Raw genomic sequence first — 20,962 nt, 5'->3', positions numbered from 1 at the left:
GACAGACTGCTAATAAAAACACGTAAGATGATCAGTGTTTAACCCCTTATCTGTCACCCTCAAAACAAGTCAATGGACGCGTGACGACAGCAGCTTTTCCACACCTGATATGATCAGTTATTATTTCCCTGACATTTCTCCTTTTGCACTGCTCTGATTAATAGTTTGCAGGGACATTTTTGAAGTTTAACTCAAACATTCACTCCATCCAAGTTTGCGTGCACATAAAAACCACCAACACAGATTGGGTAACGCTGGACGAAGGGGTCGAGCCAAACTCTGAGCTCTCATAATAAACTTTACATAAACCCCAGCACTCAGACACATGAAGTTAGCGGGAAAGTAAGTGTGCTGGGTGAACAAGACCGGTGCAGCTACCTTGTGGCTTTGCTCTGTGGTCAATAGGAGCAATATTCCCCCACCATTTCCTGCATGCCATCCCACACCCTCATCTTCCATTTTTCTGTCTCTTGCCCTCCTGTGTGGTCTCTTAGTAAGTCTGAAACGAAAGTTGTGATTTTACCTAATCCTCCACTGATTAGGACTCTCTAAAGTACCGGCTAAGTGAGACAAACATGGTCAACGGTGAATGCAAATGTCGTCGGGCTGAATAGCAAAAGAGCCTCATTCAGGAGTTGAAATTCAGAGGGTGTGAGCTCTGCAGAGTGAAACTTGATGTTTTAGATGAAAGGGCCTTTGGGAAGTCTTGGTTCACATAGCTGTGATTGGCCTGGGCTGACGTCTACAGCTGAGCTGCATGTGGCGGTGAAAGGGAGTGTGGCCCTGTTTGCCTGGCCCCATGTGTTACAGTAAGCCTTTGAGAAGATGCCAGCAACAGCAGAACTTGAGGTTCAAGACCTTTTCTGTTTCTCCAGCTCTCTCCTTTTCTTGTTTTTTTTTCTTAATCTCACCCTATAATCATCTCTTCCTCTCTTCTTGACCTCCTCCAAATATTTGCTTACAGTTTTACTTTGTGGAAACACAGTTTGGACTGATGACCGAATACTCCAGCCGTTGTTTTGTTTTTTTTATATATATATACATATATATAACCCACCCTAGTTTTGCTTTCTTTACTTCTACAGATTAATAAAGGCATAAATATTTATAAACAGAATCAATCAAACTCTGGCTGTAAAGTGAACCTCTAACCCAGTCATGGGTAATTTGCTCCCTGTATTAGGTTTTCTTCCAGGACTATTCTGCACTGAGCCTCAGCTAGCTTCCCATCAACTTCCCTGTCCCTGTTAAACAAAACCATCTCGGCACCGCAATCCTGCCACCCACCATGTTTTACAATGGGAGTGGTGTGTTCTGGCTGATGTGAAGTGTTAGCTTTCTGCTGCAACTGGATCTGTACATGAGCATTATCTCATTATCTTACTCAAGTGGTGACTCTGCACAGCTCCTCCAGAGTTACCATGTGCCTCTTGCCGGTTTCTCTGACGGATGTTCCTGTTGCACACTCTGATAGTTTAGGTGAGGATAGAATCCAGGTAGATTTACAATAGTTACATTTTCAGATAATAGTTTGAATAGGGCACCTTGAGATGGACGATGTTGTTTTATGTCCAAATCTTGATTTAAATTTCTTGGCAAGTTCATCACTTACATGCCTGCTGTAACAAGACCTTCAAACAACAGCTGTATTCTGTGCTGTTTACTATGTTGATGACTTTTGAAGACAGTTGGATGCACTTGATTTTAATTAAAGGGGCGGCATTATGTATTTTCCAGGCACATAATGTCATTTTATAGCACCATCAAGTGACCATGTCACCTGTTTGTTATAAAAATCCTGTATATATATCAAACATGACTTAAAAGAAATTTGATTTCGCAATTTAACACCTTGAAATTGGCCTCTGTCTCTTTAAGAAGTGCTCTTGTGCTCTTTCCAACCTTCGGAGCGTCATCACCACGTTTCTCCATGATGCCGTTAAAACCGTTTTCAGGAGCTTTGAAGTGAAAAGTAGTTCCTATGATGAGCTCCGTAGATATTCAGATCCAACAGGTGACTGCTCACTGCTGCTGCCGCTAGTCTGGAGGAGCTGAGTGGAGGAGTCGAGCTCTGTGAGGAGGAGCCTCGACTGGAAACTGCAAATTTAAGGAGGAGCTTGGTGAGAACAAGCATTTAGGCACTTCTGAATGACTAGTAATGTTTTATTAACATATATGTAATTCTTAAAAACTGTGCATCCTTCCTGCTTTGTCTTGGCCTGTCACATAAAATCTAAGAGAAAACATTAGAGTTTTCTATTAGGATGACAAAATGTGAAAAATTTCAAGAAGCAACTTTTTTTTTTTGCAAGGCATTGCAAAAAGAATACAGTTGGAGCCAGTGTAGCAGTGTGATGTTATTACACTAGATTGCCAAGTGCAACGCTATTCCAGTAGGAACTCATCTGAATAGTACCAGCTTTTATTTTGAAAAGACGGCAGATCCATTGTAAACAGCGGGTAACTTCCTGTTTCAAAAATTATTATTTTTATTTAAATTTGGCGTTTTATAAAGGAAAAGGTAAATTGTTATCTCTACTGTTAAACATANATAGCTGTGGCAATAAAAACGCTATTTCCAACCACTTCACTGAAAAACCTCTTAGTCACTGCTGATGTCTTTCCGTCTTGGCATCAACAAACTGCCAGAACGTCTGCATTTATAAAATGCTGCCACACTGGCTGATCCACTAATTATCTGATTCGACTACCAGGACCTTTCAGTTAATTTCCCTCTCGGCTCACATTAAAGCTGCGACACTCAAATTTGTTTGCCCACGACTGTCCATAAAACCCGTCATCGGTCGCCATGGCCACCACATCCCATAGTAAGTCAAAGGCAGAGGGAGGTGGTTTTCAGGATGTTGTGCAGGATATATGACCGCTCCTCCAAATGTTGGTTTTCGCTGTGTTTATTTACCTACCCGGCCCGCTCAGAGGTGACTCTGGGGGCGAGTTGTGGGGGCATCAGAGAGTGCCTGGTTGGAGGCAAGCACACATATGTGGGTTTACTCAACCACCAGCTAAAAATATCCTCTCAGGTGGAAAAGTGTACGCCTTGTGTTGTGGATAAATTTCAAATAAATGAGAAAGTCAAGTCTCCTTTGAGTCATGCTTGATTTATATATCATTTTTACAACAAACGAGGGGAGCATACTTGATTGTGAAATAATATTGCTACAAAAGTGCCTGGAAAATACATGACATCCCCCCCTGCCAAATGAAAGGGGAGCTTTGCACATTTTCCACTTTTTAATTTCATTAATTATAACAATGCAACAACTGAAAGGAAAAGCTACAAATAAAAGGGGAAAAACTATAAGAGGTGAGGGACGGGGGTAGAAATTGGAAAAGGGGCAAAGTGACGTGTAGCCAAACGCGTAACGTGTCATGTTGCCATGATTTGTGTCCATAATCGTTTTTCTTCAAACAGATTTTGACCAAAGGTGGCAGCAGTATAAAGATAAATAGCATTTTGTTTCTTCTTCTGATTCGTGGCTAAACATCAAAACTTATTAAGGGTGATAAATGCCAAGTCTCTTTCACAGTAAAAGCCCCGACACGACACAATTTCCCCACATGGAAACAATATTTCTGAATAGATTTGATTAATTTAGTGAAGCACAACTGTCTTCTAGCAAGTATATCATCTGAGGTACACTCTGTCCCACACTGTTGCAAAAGTAAAAAAAAAGAAGAAAAAAAAGAAAAACGTATTTTAAATTAATATAATAAAACGCAAGCAGACCCGGATATGTCCTCTTGCGGCATTGAAGCAGATTATGAAGATAAATCAGGAAAATTAAGCTGAGTCTCCTCAACTCAGCAGAGGACAGAACGTGACTTTGGTCCCATTTATAAAGCAATAAAAGATAATACGATATCTAAAAAAGAAAAAAACAAAAATCCAATATTAGCTGGGATCAGAATCAGCCAGTAAATGTAGGCATTCAGTCAGCATGCTCTCTAAGCGCCCTCCCCTCAAGAGGCCTAGTCTGTAAAGCCATTGCTTAATATTTGGTTGCTGGGACGGGGCCTGCCCTGGAGCCTGCCTCTCTCCACAGCGAAATAAAGTTCGCCCACTCACAAGCAAAATGGGAAAGACAGGGATGGTATAACTCCATTGCTAGGGAATTTTAAATAGGGGAAAGTTGGCATCACTCAACAACTCGGCTCTGCTAAATTCAGCCATGAATCTTTCCAGACTGTGGAAAAATTACCATCTTCTCAATGCAGCAGAACCGAAGCATTCAAGAGAATTATAGGTGCGTCAATATATCAGAGCAGGTTGAGACCCACAGGGGGAGAGATGTTGTTTTTTTTTTTGTTGTTTTTTTTTAAAAGCGTGGATGCAGACTTGGGTGGGACATTGCACGCGAAACGTTGCTCGAGTGGCGAACCTCGTTGAACCGTGACCACAATTAGATGCGCAAACAGTCCTTTCCATGACTTATGAGTGGTCAAACAAGGGGAATCACGCACCGGACACTCCTGTGCAGAAACACTAACAAAAAAGACACATAAACACTGTGGAAGAAAGACAGTGAATTTCAATGGACTTTCCTGCTGTCAGAATGTCTGGTATGCATTAGCCACAGACTCCAGTGGGATAGCTGGATCCACAGCATGCATGTGCATGAGGGCAAATCCATGCAAGCAGGCGTAGTAGCACACACACACACACGCACACACACACACACACACGCACACACGCAACAACATACAAAAACAAAGAGTGAAAGTAAGAGGGTTCACCAGAGTCAAACAAGACTACGGTTCACACTTTGCCAAATAGGTCAGAAACATTTACATATAGAGGGATGGAGATACAGGCAGAAGAATTAGCGGTAGCATGCTCAGCTTAGCGTCAACTTGACTATCCTACCATTTTTTTGTTGTTGTTTTTTACATTTATACCAAAGTCACGCCAAGGCAAAGCAAACTAAGCAGCTGCTATCAATTGGTGGAGTTTCAATGAAAACAATAATATTCCTCATGCGAGTCAGGACTACAAAGTTTTTGTGTGAACAAATGGCAAAAGTTTTTTCTTTAAAAAACAAAACACAATATTTTTTTTAAAAATAAAAACACTGTAGTCAGAGCTTTTTCTAAGCAAAATTATATTAGTAGCGTAACCATTCTCATCAAAGAATTAAGTGTATGCTGTAATAACTGTCTATGATGCAGAGATGTCTGAACATGAATGATATTTACGGGATATCAGGCTGCTAGCCAAAAGGCTCGCTAATCGAATTGTCCCAGCGTTGGACAGGCACTGTTTCTCTTTTTTTCCCCTACATCTCCTTGTTAATTGTGCTCCCATCTTGGATTGGGCACAAAGATTGAATCCAAGATAAACCAGTGGCTATCTACACAAAGAGTATCTTATCGTCAAGAATTGCTTTTGTTCAAAACAACCCTTTTTTAATGCTTTTAGTTTTGGCTATTAAAATGGTGGGGGTGTAAAAAGCCAAATCTTTACAAGTAAAAGTGAGGTGGAGTTAGCTGGCAAAGGCAATGGGCTAATTTTTATGTGTCTCCTCTGTGACCATGGCGAAGAGAGTATTCGTGCCTCAGGGCACTTTTTGTTTTCGCATTAGTGCACACTCTTCATCGGGGTTTATGTGATGAAGGAAAGTCAAAGGAAAATGTCACTGAAAACTAATATGAAACTATACACTGAAGTCACCAACCCCACTGTAAATATGGTGGTGGCGTCAGTGTGCCGTGGTGCGGCTGGTCAGGGTTGATGAAAATATGAATGGAGTTAAGGGAAAGACTGCAAAAGAGCTGAGACTGAGGAGGAGGTTCACCTTCCGGCAGAAAGAAAACCCTAAAACATTCACTGAGGGCTGCAGTGGAAGAGTTCAGCACAATGTCCCAGTCAAAGTCCATCCTGAAATCTGATTGATAATCTGCCACAAGACCTGAGAACTGATTTTTTAAAGACTCAGCACATCCAGTCTGACTGAGCTTTAGCCATTTCCCAGGGAGTCGCATTGGTTTGTAGTTGTTGCAGAACTTGTAGAGTCACTCCGCAAAAGCTGAGTCAACAAATTCCCGACTCAGGAGGGCTTAATATAAATACATTCAGATTTTCATTTGTTAGAGAAACGGAAAATGACGTGTCGCGTAAAACCACAAAAATTGTGAAGAAAAAAACAAAAAACAAAACAAAACCCGTCAACAGCTATGAATATTTTTGCAGATCACTGTATCATCTCACTTTTCCGGAGCCATGTGTTGCAGTTCAGATCTGTGTATGTGTCTCATATTATTTTTGTTCAACAGTAAAGGAATCTCACCCTAATGAGAGAGGCTCTGTGTTGCCAGCTCGAGGTTTTCACTGGCAAATATCTCCTGTTCTTCCATTTTGTCAGCTATAACTAAAAACTCATTTCGGTTTCAATTTAATTCCATCTCCGTCTTTCCCACTCAATTTACTTGTTAAAAAACATTGATCTATATTTCACTTGATTCCAAGAAAACCACAACCGCAGATGCTCGAAAGAGCTGGAAGGAAGGTGAACGTCCTCGGATCAGAGGAGTCAAAGCCAGCGAGACGCAGGACCGCAGGACTCTTACGAAGCACAACCTGTGCCAAATCCGAGCTTCCTGCGTGACTCAAATGCCGAGTCCAATTCCGACGGCTTCCTGTGGCGGCACAAACCTGGGTTGACCTGCGATGTGACGGTTCCCAGCAGCTGGATGACGATGAGCGGGAGGAAGAGAGAGTCCGACAGGTGCCTCATCATCGTGAACACACGAAAACAGACAGACGTCCACAACCTGGAGGAAAAGATGAAAACAGCAGGTCAGACATGTCCGATGGATTTTCCAGCGTTACTTAACCACTTAAGCCAAAAAAAAAAAAATCCCACCCATTTGTGTTTACTTTTTGGTATTCATGGGAACAAGACTTTCGTTTAGAATACATGGGAGCCTAAATAGAATAATGCTTTTTTTACAACCAGTAACAAAAAGCGCAGTAATTACCAGCAAACAGTGGAATTTCCATTAACCAACCAGTTTATTATCCAATGAGGGGAAAAAAAAAACAAAAAAAAAACAAAAAACGATTAAACCCAAAACTGCAGTGACGTCGCGCCGTCAACCACATGAGACGAAACAGCTCCGCGTGCTCAGTTGTGAGTTAGCTTCTTGATATTCAAATATGAACCCGAGCTGAGAAAGTAAAGGACGCCTGGATGAATGAAAGAGGGAAGGAGGAGGAGACGCCGAGGCCTTAAATCACAGACATGACTTCAGCCGGACAGACACGGAGCCAAGAAGCCACCTCCGACTGACCACTCGGTCCAGCAGCTCGGAAACCAGTTACAACCGGTTTGTGTCCGCGTTTCATTCGTGATGCGAGTCTTTTACGTAAAAGCCGTCATCCGCTGGAGCCTCACAAACAACTTTTTCACTTTCAGTATTGTAGAAAAACAACTCCAATAGATATTTCTGAGCAGACAAATAAACTGGGAATGAGACATAATCTGGTTTGTCTGTTTGCTAGTTTAGCTGCAATTTATGCACAATTTTTTAACGTGAGAACATAAATGGATACATGTGGATGAGTCTCTATGTGCACTGCTGTTTTCTGCAGACTTTCTGGCTGACTCATCTTCAGACTACTGGCACTTTTTTGTTATGGCTGACAACACAGGGTGGCATGACTTGGAGGGTGGCATTAGCAGCTCAAAAAAGAAAACTGTTAGTCATGCTTTTTGTTTTTAGATTTTCGGGAAGCTTTGTGGAGGATGAGCACCCAAAGTTGTTTCTAATCTAAAATAAAGCTTAAACCAGAACTGAACAATGGTATTGAACAGGTCCTTATATTAATTAATGAATATTGAGGGTCAAAAAAGGGTTTCTGTCATTCATACAAGGAACATTTATAATCTGGAAGAATCTCTTGGTCAACACAAGAAGAAACGTCTCAGCTCTTGGACTCAGTTAAGATCTCTAAGTTTTTGAATTCTTATCTCAAACTTGCTCGATTTCGCAACATTTCTGACTTAACTCCATTATTGCCACTTTCCACAAAATTGTTTTGCTTTTTCACTGCCTTTTCCTGCCACCTCTCATCCCAAGTATTTACCACTAAGAAACCTCTACCAAGCCAAATTCCTCTGTTTTCAGTGATGATGAAACACAAGCAGCTGATGTTTTTGCATTTGGAAGTCAAACATATGTTTATCATGTTCATTACACGTTAAAAACAGCCTGTGTTGCACATGGGGTCTGGAGAGACCTGCCTCTGCTTCAAACATTCATTACCGATCGCCCAAAGTTTAAAATTTCCCTTTCCCACTTGCTCCTTTTAAGACTCAGCGGTGCACATACAGGTGTGTTCATACTCACACACAAGCATCTCAAGTGACTTTTTGAGTCCAAGGCCTCATGTAGTCACTTTGGCATCGCTATAAATAAGGCGACAACTTCCCTGACTTTGAAACCAGTACATGTGGTTGTTTTCCCATCATTTTAAGAATGCCCTAAACAATATATCCAAAAACACAGTGAAAACCTCAGATGACAATAAAATGACAAGCATCTCTGGAAATTCTGATCCAGAAAAAAAAACAGGGAAAATAATGACGAATCCGACGAGGTCTGCTCCGGGATCCGTAACGTTTCCTTGCAAATATGTTCTCGTCTTGGAATATCGTTTGTTTGTGCCAGTGTTGTACTGAAATGGATTTCCTGCCTCCCATGTGTTGTGATGCAGCATCTCCATGTCCCAGCTGTGCTCTCAGTATGAAGATAACAGCTGCTCCAACACATCTGTTCTCCGCTGCAGCAACACGAGATCAGTAAACAGGTTGATGGAGCCGCAGGAAAAACTTATTCATAGCTCGCTTCTGAGTCAAACGGGACTTTATGCGCTTTTCACTTGCAAAAGCCGGGCCTTCGCAAAAGTGTTCACACCCTTCTGACCAAAGCTTGTGACGTTACAACCGCAAACTCCAATGTGTTTCATTAGGATTTGTGAAGTGAGAAAAACATGAGGCATAAAAACTGGTTTTCAGTATAAAGTTTTATGTGAATAAATATCGGAAAAGTTTGGTGCGCCTGTTTTCGGCAGCCTGAGTCAATAGATTAAAGGAAAACAGTTCTCTTCGTTTACAGCTGTTGTAAGTTTAGGACGTTTTCTCTGCCTGCTTTGCACATGTGTCGTCCGTTCTTCTCTGAAAAATATCCGAAGGTCAGTCAGACAGAGCGTCCGTCACCGTCAGCATTCACGCTTTGCCACTGAGCTACACGTGAATTTCAGTCGGGACTTTGACTGCACCACTCTGACACGTCAATGTCACTGCCTGAACTTTTGTCAGCATTCAAGCTCTGATTGTGTGTTCAGCGGTGGAGATCCAAACGGAGCTGAGGCCCTTAAAACTTTAAAGATTTTCTTCCAGTTGTTGCTCTACAATAATCTCCATCAATCTTCCTGTCAACTTTGAACAGCTGCTCACAGCATGACGCTGCCACCACCATGTTTCAGTGGGAGGTTGTTGAGCAGAGGAAAATGTACATCTTTTCTGAGCAGAGCATCTTCCTTCTGGTTGGCGCTACTCCTTCTCTGGCTCCTGCCAACATGTTGTCAGATTTGTGGAGTTTACACCCAGATTAATCCAACCTGAGCTGTGGATCTCTGCAGTTCCTCCAGAGTAACCATGCTTATCCCGACTGCTTCCTGCCAGTTGAGGTGGGAGGCCGTATCTTTGTAGGTTTGCTGTCATGCCGCGCTCTTTTGGACTGAATAGTTTACACATTTTCCAGATGAACTGATCAGTGCTTAATGAAATTTTCAAAATTCGTGATAAACAACTTTGTTTATTCAGTGATATTTGCTTCGTAGCCTTAACAGAGGAATCAGATTATTACTGACGACAACTTTAGTAAGATAATTGCGCTGGATTTTATTCAGCAGTGTCAAAGTAAAATGGCTGAACATTAAAGCAAGTTTATTCTTTTTTTTTTTTGGAAACCATAACTCGTTTTTTCCTTCCACTTAACAATTATATGCTAAGTAGTTTTTGTCTACATAAAATCCCAATAAACTCTGTGGATTGTGGTAGTGTTGTGACAAAATGTGGAAAAGTACAAAAGTTCTGTGGAGGGAAAAAAACTCTAAACCTCGTAAAAATATTTTGTCTGTTACAAGATCAATGTTATTGAAACGTAGTGGTAGTTCCATTGATCATCTTCTGTTTGTCATCTGACATTTTGTTATGTGTTGTAGATAACTAGAAAGATGTTGAGAGGTGCTTAGAAGTACGAGAGCTGCAACGGAGGCCGTTCTCATATTTGCACATAAACTTCATAGATCCCGAGTTCTTCCGACCTAAAGCGCCTCAGCAGACCACAGAACATTTCAGAGAAGTGATTTTTTGCTGAAATAAATGGTTTAATAATGGAAATAATATCTCCTTCCAGGAACAGTGTGCTTGATAGCTGACCCCCATAGCTGCCAGAGAGGATATTAATATGACTGGAAAACTCAGAGAGCTTAAACTCAGAAAAATGGTGTGATTGGAAGTGAAGCTGCAACGGGAGTAACACAGATCGAACACATTCATTTATTGAAGGTGGCGCTTTAAAAATTTCACTCGGACAACAAATTATGAGAAAAAGAATATTTTGTTATGACCTCTTCTGTCCTCACTGGACCTTCCAAACGTATTGCTAGGATCATTTCAGCCCTTTTTTCCTCTAGTGATGGCAAATACTGCTGGAATGTTTTAAACTCTCATCTATTGTTTTTCAAGGCTGCTGCTCATACACACCTCTCCCTCTGGGTCACATATGAGATAATAAACCACTGACACCTTTAGGAGCTTTCAGAACAGGGCCAGACAAATAAACCGGAGCAGAATGAGAGTAAAGCAACCAAAACATACTCCCCCGTCCCCTTTAATGTCATATACTATGTCAGACAAATTTCAGTTTGTTCTGGGGATCATTTTTTTATTAAACACTCATTTAAGAGTCCCTGTAAAAAAATAAATAAAAAAGGCTAAATCTTTACATAACAGAGGAAGACCGGATGGAACAATAAAAGAGATGGAAAAGAACATTACTTCACCGGTGTGTGTGTGCGTGTGCGTGTGTGTGTGTGTGTGCTTGCAAAACGTTTGTTCAAAAAGAACACTGGTTGAGTTTTAGATTTTGTTCCTGCAGGACCTCAAAAAGGAGCTCTGGCTTTATGCAGTGTCATCTTTGCAGTGAGGAGACCAACTGGATCTGTCAAAAAATATTACTGCTTCAATTACTGTAACTATTAGATAGAGGGCATACCTAAAGCAAAGCAAAGTTAAAGAAAAGCTGACACTTGTAATGGACTTTTAATGCAACTTTCAGAGCAACTTTGCATTAAAAGTGTCATAAACATTCATGAAGACTCCCTCCTGTTTATGACAGCATCATGTCAGTCTTGTGCACATCCCTTCAATAAAGTGTTACCAAAATTTCCTACCTTTTCTCTCTTTTGCTACAGGTACAAGTTTGGGGTGTAAAAACACGTGCTTTCACAAAGGCCCAAATGTCATTTGTATCCTGAGTTACAACTCTGTATTATGTGGGAAAAGTGGAAAAATGTTTTGCTTATTTCTGGGATTTGTCACTTTAATAACTAAAGAGAAACACAAAATACGACAGTGATTCTGAGAAAAGAGCCGCTTCAAAACGAATACCAGAGTTTCAAGATTAAATTACACACAAGTTCACTGTATTTACAAGTAGCAAAAGTGTAAAAAGCCCAGGGTCTGTTATTACGCTTGCAAGGTGACGTATGTACACGAAGCGTGGAGCATACGCAGTGAAACAAGACGACTGTGGGATTGCGGAAGCCACCGTGTTCTCAGCAAAGATCAGAAATGAGGACAAAAGCGTCCTCCCTCCGGCTGATGTTTGTAAATGTGGAGCCAGCGGGAGCTGCTGCACGCCCTTTCACATTCACCACAATCCTTGATGCATCAGCTTCCCACCTTAGAATAACATCTGTGCGCAGATGCAGTCCGAGATATCCTGGGCTAAAGTATCGAATCACAGCAGCATCAACACTGACCATTTCTCATGGAGCGCGACTCCGATCTCTAGCAGATTATTATGAACGCCAGGAAGAACGGACATGTGAAGAGTCTATCAGAGATGTTTCTATAAATGCAGATACTATCAAATGTTAATTTCTGTGGGTTGATGTGGGGAGTGGAGAGAGGGGGAGTTCTGTTCTCTAAAAACATTAGGTCCCTGCAGACACGTTCAGGAAGTGGTGAAAGACAGAAACTCCCCTCACTTGCCCACAGGCCTGCAGAAAGCAGGGAATAAGCATGCACACTGTGTACCTTCATGTTGGACTCATCCAAATTTGATGAGGTTTCACATTTTGACTGCTTGCTGGAATCACTGTCCGGACCTCAGTATCAGAGCTCACACCAACCTCCCTGGAGCTCCGCTGTAAGCACAGTCAATGCATTCGCAGAGAACTCAGTCTGGAGTTTTAATAAAGAGCGTTCATCAAAGCCGTGTTACTGCGATGCCTGTACAGATAAAAATGACTTTCTCAGGAGTGATGGAGAGCAGAAGCGGCGCACTAGCCAGGTCCTGCAGCCTGGGAAAGCCTGCAAAGTAAACACACAGGTTTACTTAGCTCTACTCCCTGCCTCTGTCTTTTCTTTTTCTTTCTTCTTCTTCGCATGCACACGCAAACATATTCAGGGGTTTTACATGAGGCTTTGGAGGGAGAGGAAATTACAGAGGCTGAGAGAGCAGAGTGTGAAGTCGACCATCAGTCCACCACGAACTGGTATGGGTCAGCAGATACCGGGAGACGAGCAAAAAGAGGAGAGATTACAACATAGAATTAGAATTTATGTTAATCCATTAAATTGCACATAGTTGGAAAATTTGCACCAAATCCAAACGGCAACAGGATAGTCTAATTTCCAAATTAGGCATAAAATATTGGATTCTGGACTAGTTTCCCTCGTATCTGTATAACCATTGCTCTCAATTAATGTTGATTTTCTCTCCGGGAATGAAACCCATTAACACTTGAAGCCAAAATACATACATATCACTGCCAAAAATAACACAACACTAAAATAACACAATACTAAAATAATACAATACTAAAATAATACAATAAGGTATGGTGTTTCTCCTTTTTCCTACAAATGTAACAACAGTTATTTTTGGCCAAAAACAGTAAATTTAACCTCCTGTGACCAAAGGAAATGTCTCCTGAAAAATGAAGATATTTGCCTCTGATTTTCAGTCTGGAAACAGACAGATGTCTCTTTTATGTTGCTTTTGAAGTAACAGCTTCTTCCTAACCAGGTGGCCTTTCAGTCTGTTTCATTACAGTACAGACAATGACCATCACTAACCTGCTTCATTCAACATCTTCACATCTTTTTTGGGGTTTTTCTTTTTCTTTTTCTTTCTTCTCTTTTTCTTTTTTTGTTTTTTTTTTTTGTTTTTGCTTTTTGTTCTGAGGTTGATCCACTGAAACTCTTCCCAGAAAGCTGTGCTGGCTGGATATTCCCATAAGGTTTATACCATGTCATTGCTTGAACAGATGGAGCTTGAATCTTGATGACGAGGCTTGTGGAGGTCCACGTTTCTCTTCGTAGTATCTGCGTCGGTCTCTTTTGACTCCTTTAATGACGCCACACAAGGAGGCGGTATGTTTGAGGTGTTACCGTCACACACGCCCCGAGGCTGTGGCTCACGTTCACTCAAATGTTGCGAAATACCCCGTGAAACGCTTTCATAGGTAATATGTGGTTCACCCAAATGGCAGTTAACGCTTAAGGGGAGGAAAAGAGGGCCATATGTAAACTTCTGGTTTTTAAGTGTGCGTTTCCTGTAAGGGTTTTTTCTTTTAACGATTCCTATAAACATCAGCACCCATTCACCTATTTTTATACCTGTTTAGGAAGCCTGTTAATTCAGAGCACACGTTTCTGCCCATGAGTATTACTGTGGACTGTCAGTGTCGTCGTTGTTATGCAGTCTGCTTGTGCGCTCTGCACCGAAACCCCTCACATGTGCTTCCTATTAAATCCTCTCAGTCCTACCTTAAGGCTGTAATAAAGCATCACACGTTTCATTTTTACGGGAAAAGGATGAAATATGAACCACATTTCCCAATCAGACCCAGGTGGAGCCATGTAAACACAACGTTAGTTAAATTTAAGTTACACTCTCTGGGCGGCGCAATGGGGTCTCATGGCAAAAATCAGTGTCTGTCAGGCCTTTTTATTTACCCTCTCTGAGTTTTTCCAAATTTGATTTTTATAGCGTGTCTTTTGTTTCAAGATTTATTTTGAAGACGTCGGGTTGCCTGAGGACGTTAGCCGCTTAAGCCAGAGCACAGGCGGGCGCTGAAGGCTGCCAGCTGATATTCAGAAGACTTGAGGGAGACAGAAAACGAGAAACTGTACACCCGCCAGCTCAGCTCACCTGTAAAAATGCCCGGAAAAGCCGATCTCAATCCTGTAAAACCCAGCAAATTAATCTCACAAAGACTCAAAGTGTTCAGCGTCAGAACCGTGCAAAGACGGAGCTTGTGTTTGTTATGTAAGGAGAGGAGGCTGAAATCTTTCTCTGGAGATTCATTTTGATGGAATTTCCAGGCTCAAACATTTTACAGTTACACTTTCAGATTGAGAAAAACACAAACCGATGCCAAGAAAACCCCCTTTATTTTCCATCTCTTCTGTTAAGATAGACTTCTCTCTGCTGCACTTTGCTTAATTTTTCCATTTTTCCCCCCCATTTTTACATCACTCTGCTAAGACTACCCTGGTGTGTAAGGACACACTCTGAAGAGTCACATCTGTTGTTGACATAGTTGACAGTTTTAGAAATATTCCCGGGGTTTTTTTTTTTGCATATATGCTATTGTATCTTCTCTATTTAGCAGTGATGACTTTCTTTCATTTTCAAAATCTTTGCTTTTTAGATAATCTAAAGCTGCTTATTAAATATCAAAGAATGTATGTATGTTCACCCTTTATTTGATGTTAATTTTTAAGCTGTACACTCTATGATGCAATATATTTTTTTTTATCTTACAAAGGAGAGTAATGTTGAATGGATATTAATGGATGAAATGTGGAGGAGTCATCTGCCGGTGAGGCAGGAAACAACTATTCCACTGCTTTTTGTTGCTAATATGAAATAATCTAAGGAAGACAGGATAGATTATTTACAACTGCAGGTACACTGGTAGGATGAAAACTTGAATGTAAGCAACAGCTTCAGTTTCAGCTTTTTCGTCATCACAACCTGTCTCAATCCAAGCTGGGTGTACGAGATGTTCTGGCAGGTAACACGTTTCAATCCACTCGATAGGATAAAGATGTACCCAGATACTGATGTGAATACCTGACCTAAAGCCCAAAGCCCAAGAGGTGACCATACCGCCTCCTATTGGCCGGTATAGCAGTTGGTCACCATAGAGACCACGGATGCTGTCTAGTGGACGGAAAATGCTGATCAAGGAGCCATATTGGCTACTTTGTTAGCTTTCTATCTGTGAAGGAAGATACTTAATGCTTCATCAATATAAGTTTTGTTTCATTGTATATTTTTCTTTTATTCTCCATCAAAAGTTAACTTCTTGTTACTTGTGAACAGGGCATTGGTTCACATGCGATAATGTATGTCACAGAACATATGCGTTTTCTGTAGCATTGTAAATAGGTCTTCAATGTAAAGGAGAAGAGGACTAAAAGTTTCCAAGCACAAACTCTTTCAGGTTTACAAAGAAAAAAAGAAAATATCCAGTGAGCCGTGCCGTGAGGATGGAAATGCCTGAATATCGGCTGCAACATTAAGACGATGAGAATTTCATCGTATCAGTAGTTCAAGTTGGTGGTGATGAGGGGGATGTTTTTTTCTTTCTGCTCATTTTGAGACCTGTAGTGCCCATCATTTCAACATCCCAACACAATGTGTCCATCTTCTTAAGACTAACTCCAGCAGCGTAACGCACCATGTCACAAATGATCCCAAACTGGTTTCTTGAACTTCGCTCCATTGACTTCCACAGTCACCACTTCTCGAAACAACACTTTGGGGTGTACCGGAGACTCACGTTGTGGAAGTGCAGCCATCAAATCTTTCAGCTGCCACCGCAGATCTTCCAACACCTTGTTCGAACTGTGCAACAGAGAACCGAGGCACCTCTTATGGTTTAAGCAAGTCCAACTCGATACAAGTAAAGCACATCTAGTAAATTGATCCGGCGGTGAATATCCCCGATAAATCCATTCAATCACAACCTAAGATCGAATTTCTTGTGGCTGCTCGCTGTAAAAATTGTTCTCTTCAAACGACTGCTGACAGCCCATAATCAAAGGAAGACAAACTGAGAGACAGTAAGGTGGAGTAAGGTGGAGCCAGGCAACAAGAATCAAACAGACAAACAGAAACACAGTGCCACGTGTAAACAGGACAGGGAGAATGAAACACAAAGGCCACATGTACAAACAGACGTAGACACAGTCGGTAACTAGTGTGAGTTATGGATGACTTAGATTACAACGTCCTTTTTCATATATTTAGTCTTACGGTCATTTGTGTGCACAGATTAAACCTGTAACATGAGGGAACTGATTACAGCAGGGAATCAAACATCTTGTGCAACCTGAGCTGAATCTCTGGACGGAGGTTAAACAAAACTCCCCAAACTCAAACCTGGAATAATTACAAAACACCCTTCAGGCTACATGTAACCCTATCCATCTCAACGTCGCTGATGAGTGTGATTACGGTATGGGCCAAATAAGGTTAAAGTGCAAACAAAAACACTGCAGTATTTTAGGCTCGATGTTTTTTTGAAAATGTCACTATTTATACCAAATTACAAGCCAGAGAGCAGCTGGCTCTCTGCTCCCAGAAGGATTGATTTGAGAATGCTCTCAATCAGACAGACGTCTGTGTTGAGTTACAGCCGAGCTGTGGTGCAGCGTTTTGAATGTGGGGCTGAAATTGCAGCCTTTGCTGTGCGTGATTAAGGCTTACATGAGAGGATGTCAGTCAGCCACCAGGCCGTGGAGGGATGGGATGGCTGGTTAAAATAACAGACACATCACGATAACACCATCAAAAAAAAGATTGTTCCTTTAAATTCAACCCATCGGTGTGGTTTCTGGGTACATTCACCTATCTGTCATGAACAAGAGTCTTTTAACTCAGCTTTCACCAAAAACCTTTTTATTTTATCCGTCATCGAGAAGAAAGAGTTGAATATTAACAAGGGTAAATGAGAACAAAGCTGCACGAATCAGAAAGGCTTAAATAACTAGTTTCGACAGATAAAGACATTCTGGGATTAATTTGTGGTTAAATCCTTAAATTAAATCTGTTGATGAAACAAAGAATATTGATCAGGCCGTTGAGAAGATTCCGAGAGGCTCGGACTGTGTTTTAAATTTTACCCAATTGCTAACATTTGTCTGTGATGTATGTAATGCGCCAGTTTGATGCAACGCATCCCTCGGAGAAGCGCCGATCCCAAAGTTAATCTAATATTTGTAATCGTGGCCAACACGGACTGAACAGATTCCTTCACTTCCTCCTTTGTTGGAGCTAAAACTACAGATGAACTACAATTCCAAAACAGCGCAACAAAAAAAAATAAATCAAATCATCGTTCACAACTTCTCCTTCTGTTCCCTGTTTGGCCCAGTCAAAAGTCAACCGGAGACAATCCAAGTGAAGGGGAGAAAGCCCGGGCCGTGCTGGAAGCGACAATGTTTTTCGAGAGAAATTTCACATAAAGGCAATAGTCAGGCCACCATCGTGCTGTAGGGATGTGCTTCTTCAAGACACAGAGACAGAGAGGCTGGTCATAGTAGGAAAACCTCCACAAGCTGCAGAATGGCATGTGACAGAGCCAGAGGTTTGGCAGAGCTACAACATAATGTTTTCAGATCGACGTGTATTCGTGTGCTAGAATGGCTCTCGGTGATCAGGCGGGAAAAAAAAGTCTAGAAGTGTTATCTGTGATAGATAAATCAACGGGGGGTTGGGGGGCGGGGATCACTTTTAAACAATTAAAAGCAGGATGCTTTTAATTTTCTGCCAACTGCTGGTCAGATTGGACTAACTTCTGCATCCACTGCGCTTCCCTACGGAGTCGGACGCACGCAGGCAGGCAGCAGGACAAACTCTTCAGCTCGACCTTCCTGCAACAATATTTCCATTGATCAGAGCCATCTCTCCGGGGTCTGCTGTTGACTCTGCAGCTCACCGAGCGACGCGGGTCAGATGTCAAAGCCGTGAGCTCATGCAAATCCAGGACTCCGGGCAGCAAAAGAGTCCTCTGTTTGGACGTCTTTTAGCCACATACCACAGGAGGATACCCGCATACCTGCCGCGTGTAACACCCACAGCGCACCAGCCAACACAAAGACATGAGCAAAGAGCTTCAGCAGACCACAGGGAATCTTTATGAGATTCTATGGAGCTATTGTTGAAAGTGTTTAACTAAATTTAACAAAAACAAAACAAAACAAAACAAAAAAAACCACACACATTTAAGCCACAATAAAGCAGCACAAATATTTCCAGGCTTGAGACTTTGAGATTTTATTTGAAACACAAAGAATTTTATATTAGTTCTCTGGAGGGTTGGTCGTCGATGTCATTGTTGTTCACAAAAGAAAGAAACTTTAATGTGTTTTCAGAGTAAAGAAATAAATTAGGATTTGATGAGGCCTGCAGCCATGAGAACATTTTTTTTCTTTAGTCAAATAAGAGAAAAACTGAGAGCAGGAATGAACATAAATCACATTTGTGACAACCATAACAAAGTGAAACCGTATGCAACGGCTTCTGTGGAAAGCATCTGGAGTAGATGAGTTTCTGCATCGCTTTCTCGTTTACTGAAAAGGTTCAGACGCATCAGCTGCCCCAGACTAAAAAAAAATGCATCAATCAAATCTTAAAGTTGTCATGGAGGCTTCAGTGAGGCTGATACAAAATGTGAAGGTTCAAGCGGAGGAGAAAACGGCAAAACTTACAAAAATTAAAACCAAGAAATTGAGACCACTTACTTTTGTCTTTCTTTGTCTTCAGACCATTTGCTCAAAGATTGGTTTAGTTTATTCCAGTAGGAGCGTGGCGGCTGAATGCTTCGGTCCTCCGTCGTCCAGTTGTCAGCTGCCTTCAGCAGGACTCACTCGGCTGATGTAAGACGCCTCTGCACTGTGGAAAAAAAGAAAGAAAAGAACCAGAGGAGGGAGAGAGAGGGAGTGAGGCAGAGAGAGAAGGAGGAAAAAACCCTCACATTCTGTGGATTCCTGGGAATGTGCCAAAGTCCCAGAAATCCACACATATGGTTTCAATTAAGGCTGAATCCAAGTCTCAATCAGAAAGCTTTCGTCCACCTGAAAAGAGGCTTTCTTTTGACAAGCAGAGACTGAAGCAACTTTAATAGAAAGTAACGTGTGCGCTTTAATCACTTCATTCACTGCCTTGCGTAGAAACAGGACTGAGTCCAGGCATGGGTCTCAGTTCGACAAATACAGAAAGAGAAAGATGTGAGTCAACGCATCAGGCAGGAGTCCCTTATTGATATTTTACAACTTCTGCAGCTGTTTTGTCCGGATAGATTTAGACAAACCTTAACTATCTGATATGGAAAAGTTGTTGTTTTTTTGTTGTATTTTTTTTCTTTTACAATATTCTGGTAATCTTGACTTGACTTGCAAAGTTGTTTTATGATGACGTCATTCTAGCCTGTGGTAAGAGTAACTCCGGAGACAAGGATTTATAAAAGCAGAAGGATTTGATTTTATTGCCCTCTTATGTAGAGATTTTCACCAGTTGCAGAAATGGGGCTGGTTGAAAATGTCAGTTTGTCATAATTTTATGTCATAATTGTACCGTCAGTTCCCTGACAACTAAGGATCATCAACTCATTCAACTCAAGCTGAAGTTAAACATTTTTCAAAAAGCTAAATATTAAACTTAGTTGGTTTTTATTGAAGCAGCTGTAAGTAGCTCTAGAGCACCCGGATTCGCACGTACCGAGATAAATATTGTTAAACTGCCTTGTTGCTGAAAATGTGCTATATAAATAAAATTACCTTACCTTACCTAAACATTGTTTTTAAAAAGCTAAGCTTATTTAAAATACACCCTGAGCAGCAACAGAGTAATTCTAAAATATTTAACATCGCTTCAAATTTAAAACTGAAATTCATCCTACATTTAAAGGGACAAATTATTTGTGAAAAATTGCCCTAATTGTGGAATTTTCTTTTGAAGGGTATATTTACAATACTTGAAATAAAATGGCACTAGGAAAGTTGAACTAACAACTCAGAGCGTTATTTGAGAGACAACTGACTGGTTTGTAAGGAAGAGTCATTTATTTTCTTCCACGCTAGGAACAATGACAGAAGTGATTAGCTGTTGTCGCTAGCTTCTCGTAGGGAGTGAATGTTGCAAGATAATAACTCTATGCAATAAAATCTACTGGGTTTTATTTGATAGAGCACACTGCTTGATGTACGTATGTGATTGAATTGCCATTCGTCCATTCACCGTGAGCCTACAAGCACCAACTGGCTGGACCTTTGTTGACTTAGCTCAGTAACTTTGAAGGACTTGGATGTTTATGCAATCACTGAAGTTAAATGTTTTCTTTTAATTATTTTTCAGAAAACCTTTTTCACTTTGGGATTTGTTGATTGTGACTGATTTGCAAAAGCAATAAAAAGGGTAAAACCTCCCTGGGTGTGAATACCTTTTAAAGGCACTGTAGTATCTGCATTACTTCCTCCAGTAGATCTTGAAAATCAGACAAACTCTAGATATTGATTAGTGACTATAGGAACTATGATGCAATGAAAACACTCCGCAGTCATAACATGAAATGCATATTCCAATGTTGTGCAAATTGAAAGTTTATAAAGAGGTATTGACAAAACAACTTGGT

At 41.1% G+C, this 20,962-nt stretch overlaps 1 protein-coding gene across 2 annotated transcripts in view; it reads right to left on the bottom strand.

Moving 5' to 3' along the window:
• Nucleotides 1-19,577, bottom strand: part of ddr2a (discoidin domain receptor tyrosine kinase 2a) — a 31,984-nt gene extending 12,407 nt beyond the window's left edge. For both annotated transcript variants that reach the window (XM_007576751.2, XM_007576753.2), the window contains exons 1-2: nt 19,074-19,577; nt 6,671-6,789 (exon numbers count right to left, since the gene is read on the bottom strand). In XM_007576751.2, the coding sequence (XP_007576813.1) occupies nt 6,671-6,755 (85 nt within the window). In that variant the 5' untranslated portion in view covers nt 6,756-6,789; nt 19,074-19,577. The remainder of the gene's footprint in view (nt 1-6,670; nt 6,790-19,073) is intronic.
• Nucleotides 19,578-20,962: the final 1,385 nt, after the last annotated feature.

This window comes from Poecilia formosa, unplaced genomic scaffold, assembly GCF_000485575.1.
Source record: "Poecilia formosa unplaced genomic scaffold, Poecilia_formosa-5.1.2 Scaffold415, whole genome shotgun sequence".
Taxonomy (NCBI): domain Eukaryota; kingdom Metazoa; phylum Chordata; class Actinopteri; order Cyprinodontiformes; family Poeciliidae; genus Poecilia; species Poecilia formosa.
This window is presented reverse-complemented; position numbering and strand designations above follow the sequence as displayed.